Here is a 7,227-nt window from a genome sequence, read left to right as displayed (position 1 = left end):
CATTCCCCCACTGCTTGTTTGTTTCTAACTCATAGTCCATCATCTAGGATTGACATCAGCTCTTGGGGAGAGAGGAGGTAGGCATGTCTGGATACCTATCCCTTGTATGCCCTCCATCTGCCATGCCTGGAATGATAGGCTACGTGGCATGAATGGGAAGGAGAGTTATCTTCTCCCCACTGCAGTGTGTTGGATGTCATGTGCCAGAGAGCTAAGGATACCAGCAAGTCTGGAAAAAATGGCCTGGATTGTGCCTGTGCCTTTAAGAGAGATTAGATGTGCTGGAATCTGCTTATGAAGCTTTTCTTGGCCAGGAGCTGAACTATCACCTGCTAATTACTACAGATGAAGCCACTCTTAAAAGAGACAGTACAGAGAGTCAAAGATCACTTCATGCATTGTCAACCTTACAGTGAGAGACAGTGATGTGACCAAGAGATGGAAGATGGAAACTACACTGAAGCAGGGAATAATGCCTCCTCATTCAGACTGGATCAAGGACTCTTATAGAACTGATCATGAGAATAGACTGTACGCAATGGTATTTATAGCTGTGTGAAGAATAGGCTGTGACCCAAGCAGTGATCCTTGGGTTTGATGGGCCAGGGTGCAGCCATTACCCCTCCCTTGTATATGAGGTCACTAAGCTAAAACGTGGATGCATGCAGCAGTCAGCTAAGCCTGCATAGCTTCTAGCCTGCTTGCAACAAATTAGCCATTAAACATCATAAGAACATAAGAACAGCCCTGCTGGATCAGGCCCAAGGCCCATCTAGTCCAGCATGAATTACCTCTGCTTCCCATAAGAAAGAAGGGAGAATGTCCCTTTTGTTCTGTGACCCGCAGGAGATAACGGAATACACAAAGCAAGGTACAGAGGGATGGGTATGCTAAAGAATGTTTGCTTACCTATCTAAATGCTTCAGAACTAGCAGAGATTGGAGGGGGAGGGGGGGCTAGGGAAGGGCTGGTGAAACTGAAACTTTGTATATAAGCCTGATGCTACGTTGCGGTGACGTGCTTGCGTTGGGAGCGATCCTCAGCACCTTTATTCTGCGCAGAATAAACTTTGCAAGATTTCCACCCTTGGTGTGTTCATTGACTCTTGCATGCCAGGCATGCACCCCATTTTTGGAACAACAGGTTTAACTGCTTAATTGGTTTGGATTGATAAAATCATGGCTCCTTTTAAATTCCCTTTGTGTGGCTGTGTCTTTGCCCTCCTGTCACTGAACTGGGATGTTAATACAACTATTTGGATGCCCGTCTAAATGCGCTGCCATCTGCTGTCATGGAGGGAAGATTTAAAGGTATCCCTCTCTCTACTCGACTTTGCCCCTGCGGGTCTGGTCAAGTGGAGACAAGTGCACACGCTATTCTATATTGTAACTTCTATAGGGACGCCCACTTAAGATTAGTGTCCCCTTTGCTGCAACGTTTTCCTGGGCATTTGGATGGCTTTTATTTGAAGTATTTACTGTCCAGTCTTGATGATGAGCTAATTAACAAAATGGCTAGGTACTGTTACATCATTAGTAACATCCGTTTAGGTTTTCAGTAATGTTTTGCTTTCTTTTTTCAGCAACTCTTGTTCTATGATTGTAATGGAGGGTGCTCTGTTCTTTTTGCAAGATCTATCTGGAGTTTACTACAACTGTCTTAGGTTTAACCTGTTAATATTGTGTTGCAACTTGTGTGATTTACTTTGCTGAGTTTATGCATGTATGTATGTTTTATTATGTATTGGTCTACGACCGCAATAAAGTATCCTATCCTACAACTATTTGGCTTGGAGTACTGGATATATTAGACGTGGCCTCATTGAGTCAAATCAATAGTGTGTGACTAATTTTGAGAATAATTCATCATCCATGTGTCTGTATCTTCATTCATATCCCATAGGCAATTGCTTCAGCTTCTATGGCCAAACTTTAATTAAAGGCTTGGGATTGGGACTGAAGCCCCAAAAGTCTAGAGCACTTCAAATATTTTCCCCCAATACATGTCTGGTTTGAACTATCCAAATGATGCAAACAGTAGCCATAGTTTTGAAACAATATAATTAGTCATAACAACTTGTTCATTTAATAAGGATTCCTTGGGCTATAAAAGAAGCATTGCACTGCATGGTTGCAGATATAATGGGAAGGGCTGGTTAGAGAACATGTGGATGTCTAAAAACCATTAAACTTTTGCATGTGAAACCATGCAAGACTCTTGGCTTAGCTGCATTTATCACCATGACAAATATATTTGACGGCTATCTGTCCAATTTTTGCCAGCCACTTGGATATTTTTCTAAGGATGGGAAGAAAGGAGGAAGAAAGGAGAATCTCAAAAAAGATGAACCATTCTTGCATATCCACAGGGAAAGAGCAACTCTCTCACTATAAAACCCAGCTCCCTGCAAGAATTTTCCCAACCTAACGTAAGTATGAGAAGGAGCATATGGAGGCTAGATATAGATATGAGAAGAGAGATACAGATATCACTTCTTGAAACAGTGATACAGATATCACTTCTTGAAACAAAATCAAGGGAATTTCCAGAGCAAACATAGCTTGTTTTACATCCTGATTGTAGGCCATTCTGTAAGTATTCTGGGATCTCTTTGGGTATGTTATCTCTAACTACTATTTGTTACTCAAAAATTGTCTCGAATCAGGCAAATTGCAATCTGATCAACATTTGGTCATTCTCACTCCATAAATGTTGCATCATGATTAAGTCGTGACTAGCCAGTAAATGTAGAATTAATATTTTGCCTGGGGCGGGGAAGCGTATTAACACTAATGTGAGCAGTAACACTGATCATACTGATTTATGATCTTTTGATATCAACTACTACCAGTCCAATCAATTAACATTGCAGTTATTTTGTCATCAAAACAAATTGTGTTTACAAATATTTGTGTATCCATATTTATAGTTATATTCATATTTATATATAATTGAGAAAGGCAAGAAGGAGGATTAACGCTAAGCTATGGGTTCATTAAGAATACACAGTTTTTCCTGGAATGAATAACTGCATGAGAATAACTGCATGAGAATAACTGCATAACTTCACCCCTATATGAATTTGCCTGGTTTGTGTTGTACTGTTGTAGAAATTCTTCTCTTTCCACATAGTTTCTATGATACTTGGTGCTTCTCTGGGATCTTCCAGTACTAGTAACTCCTTCAAGTTTTAACAGAATTGCAACACTGACACATGTTTTCTTATCTATCTCCTCCCTCTCTGCCTCCCTTCAATTTTGTCTCCCCTTTCCCTTCACTTCAGTACTAATCCTTCCTTTATACCTTCAGGTGAAGCTGCAACTTTCTATTCAAATTCAAAGAATGAATAGAACTTCATGGACTGAATTTGTTCTTGTTGGGTTACTGAACCACACGACGACACACACCATTTTCTTTGGTGCAATTCTACTTACCTTCCTTATTGCTTTATCTGGAAACTGTCTCTTTCTCATTCTGATCCAAACAGGTTCTGATTTTAAGACCCCCATGTATTTTTTCCTCAGCCAATTGTCCTTCATGGATATTTGTCAGATCTTCACCATTGTCCCCAAAATGTCAATGGATTTCTTGAACAAGATGAACACAATTTCACTGGCTGGATGTGGAGCACAGCTTTTTTTCACTTTGACAATGGGAGGAGCAGAATGTCTCCTGTTGACTGTCATGTCCTATGACAGGTATGTGGCAATATGCAGGCCCTTGCAATACCGTCTCCTCATGAACAAGAGAAACTGCCTTATCATGTCAGCAGGAGTCTGGCTTGGTGCCTCGTCTCATGCTTTGATACACACCACTGGTATGCTTCGGCTACCCTTCTGTAAGTCAAATCAGATCAACCAGTTCTTCTGCACAGTCCAGGCTTTACTAAAGCTGTCCTGTTCTGACACCTCCACCTATGAAAATGGATTATTCCTCACTGGCGTTGTGGTACTTCTTGGTCCCTTCTCAGTCATCCTAGCCTCCTACATTTTTATTCTTTCCACAGTCCTAGGAATGCACTCAGTTGAGGGAAAGCACAAGGCATTTGGTACATGCATATCCCACCTGTGTGTGGTGGGAATATTCTATGGAGCAGCCGGTTTTAAGTATATGAGACCCAGATCCTACAGAACACCACAACAAGATAAGATCGCCTCAGTGTTTTGTGACATCATAACCCCATCGTTGAATCCCCTGATATATAGTCTGAGGAATCGAGATGTGCTATTAGTTTTTAAAAGATGGATTGGAAAACATCCATTGAATAGATAATGTATAAATTATTAGGCTGTTCAAGTTCACACCACATTTTTGTTAATTTTTAAAACATTTATATCCAGCTTTTCCTCCAAGGAGCTTATTTTTATCTTCACAGCAATCCTGTGAGGTAGGTTAGGCTGAGAGATACATGACTGGCACAGAGTCACCCAGTGAGTTTCATGGTTGAATGGGAATTCAAACTCGGATCTTCCTGGTCCCAGTCCAACACTCTTAGGAACATAGGAAGCAGCCACATACGGAGTCAGACCATTGGTCTATCTAGCTCAGTATTGTCTTCACAGACTGGCAGCGGCTTCTCAAGGGTTGCAGGCTTAACCACTATGCTATGCTAATTCTGTGACCTCTAGGAGTAATAGCTCATGGGGTGGCTTAATGGAGGGTCCTACAGGGGCGTAGCAAGGTTGGAGTGGGCCAAGAGATAAGATTTTTAAAATGTACCCCCCATATGCTTTATATATATAAAGCATATATATAACCTATGTGCCACAATAGAACATCATCCTAATTTTTTTTTAAGGTTTTGCAAATTGTGGATGATGCAAGTCATTTAATGGTCCTAGAGAAAGACATAATGTCCTGGTAGCTCCAGGCCTTAACACTCACATCAGTTTCGGAGGATGAATACAACTGAAGGAAGCCCGGGCGGGTGCCCAGCTGGGGGAGTCAGTCATGTGACTTACCTCTGGGGGGCCCCCAAGGCAGTGGGCCCCCAGACAACTGTCTCCCCTTGCCCTATTATAGTTATGCCCCTGGGTTCCTATGTCTACTACTGTGCACTGCTGCATAGGGGAGGAAGCTCAATAACTTTAACTGGTTAATAACAACAAAAAGCAACAACAATGCTTTTAATTAGATTTATAGTTTTAATATTTTTAATGTTGGGTTTTAAATGATTTTTATGTTAAGGATTTTAAAATTTACATGATTTTAATTGTTTAATTGATTTAATGTTTAAATTATTTTAATTGTAAACTGCCCAGAGACACAAGTTTGGGGCAGTATAGAAATATGTTTGTTTGTTGTTGTTGTTGTTGTTGTTGTTATTATTATTATTATTATTATTATTATTATTAATGTAATTAATAAGTTTATCTGTGTACAGATCAGCAATCAAGGATGTGCACAAACTAGTTTGTGCACACCCGGGAGGGTGGGGGGGGATTTCTTTAAGGGACAGGGAAGGTGCTTCCTACCTGTCAGTCCAGGCCCCACCATTTCCCCCATGCCAAAAGTGGAGGAAAGTGGTAGGGCAGGGGCTGACAGGTAGGCAGTGACCCCCCCCCCTTCAAACCAGCTCAAATGCTGGCAGAGTGAACTGGTTCGGCGTTCCAGGAAGGAAGCACTTAACTGGTTCCGTGCACAACCCTAGAAGCAATAACACTGGGAACACTGTATACAGATTGTAAATGTGGACAATGTAATGTGTGAACAGCCCTTCAGAGTTAGTATAGTGCAGTGGTTAAAAAACTAGGTGGGAAACCATTGCTTCAAATCACTGATTTTGATAGGTACACTACTATATCTCATAATCAGCACACATCTTATGGGAAGAGAGCTGGTCTTGTGGTAGCAAGCATAATTTGCCCCCATAGCTAAGCAGGGTCTGCCCTGGTTGCATATGAATGGGAGACTTGATGTGTGAGCACTGCAAGATATTCCCCTCAGGGGTTGAAGCCACTCTGGGAAGAGCATCTAGGCTCCAAGTTCCTTCCCTGGCTTCTCTAAGATAGGGCTGAGAGAGATTTCTGCCTACAACCTTGGAGAAGGTGCTGCCAGTCTGTGTAGACAATACTGAGCGAGATGGACCTATGGTCTGACTCAGTAGATGGCAGCTTCCTATGTTCCTATGTTCCTATCTATCTGCAATATGGAAATAACAAGATAACTGATATGCTTTATAAGATTGTTGTAAAGTTTCCTGAGATAACGTTTAACTGTTCAGGAAATAGTATAAACATCTTCGGTTTTAGGACATCCTTAGGTTCTGGGTTTAATTTGGATCTATCTGACATCAGGATGTTATTACTATTGTACCAAGCTAAAATGCCACTGCCATGTCCTAATAGGGTAATATTGCACTGTTGGTACACCTCAGAACTAAACATGTATGCATTCTTTTGGCAAGATCAGAGCTGTTTGGATGGGGTGGTATATAAATGTAATCCTCTCTAATAAAACGCTTGGTGTCCGTCCGTGGACGGACACCAAGCGTGTGTCCGTGCCTCCATGCCCTGTTCTGCGCCTGCGCGAAGCGCAGGCGCAGAACAGGGCAAGGGAGATACGCTCGCCGGCACCTGGCAGCCATCTTGGGTGGCCAGAAGCGGCCGCCCCGAAGAAGCCGGAGAGGAGGCGGCGGGAAAGTGACCGAGGTGGCGGCGGAGCCGCCGCCTCGGCCAAAATAGATGGAGGCCGGGGGCGGAGCGGAGGCCATGTAACCTTAAAAAAAAATTTACTCCCGCGGCCGTCGCCGCCGACCGCCCACCCTCCCTCCCAGCTGCCGAGTCCCCCTTACCCTGGCCGACTGCTGTCGGCCGAAGACAGCCCTTAATTTAAGAGGCAGAGAGGAGCTCGCAAGCAGAGCTCCTCTCTGTGCAAAGCCTTTTGCCGAACTGCTGCTTTGGGCGCCCAAAGCGGCAGTTCGGCAAGAGGCTTTGCACAGAGAGGAGCTCTGCTTGCGAGCTCCTCTCTGCCTCTTAAATTAAGGGCTGTCTTCGGCCGACAGCAGTCGGCCAGGGTAAGGGGGACTCGGCAGCTGGGAGGGAGGGTGGGCGGTCGGCGGCGGCGGCCGCGGGAGTAAATTTTTTTTTTAAAGTTACATGGCCTCCGCTCCGCCCTCGGTCTCCGTCTCCCCGGCCTGGCGGGGGCAAGTGCCTGGGCCGATTTGGCCCTTAAAGGTAGGGGGGGAACGGCGGAGGGAGGGGGAATGGCGGCGGGGGGGCCAGGAGC

General features: G+C 43.8%; 1 protein-coding gene across 1 annotated transcript; it reads left to right on the top strand.

Moving 5' to 3' along the window:
• Nucleotides 1-819: 819 nt before the first annotated feature.
• On the top strand, nucleotides 820-4,272 carry LOC128343975 (olfactory receptor 2M4-like). The gene is made up of 2 exons (XM_053293413.1): nucleotides 820-871; nucleotides 3,284-4,272. Exons 1-2 carry the CDS (start codon nucleotides 820-822, stop codon nucleotides 4,270-4,272), a joined length of 1,041 nt encoding a protein of 346 aa, XP_053149388.1.
• The last annotated feature ends 2,955 nt before the right edge of the window (nucleotides 4,273-7,227 follow it).

Source organism: Hemicordylus capensis, chromosome 2 (genome assembly GCF_027244095.1).
Source record: "Hemicordylus capensis ecotype Gifberg chromosome 2, rHemCap1.1.pri, whole genome shotgun sequence".
Lineage (NCBI taxonomy): Eukaryota > Metazoa > Chordata > Lepidosauria > Squamata > Cordylidae > Hemicordylus > Hemicordylus capensis.
Note: the sequence above shows the minus strand (reverse complement) of the source record. Positions and strands in the feature narration are given on the sequence as shown.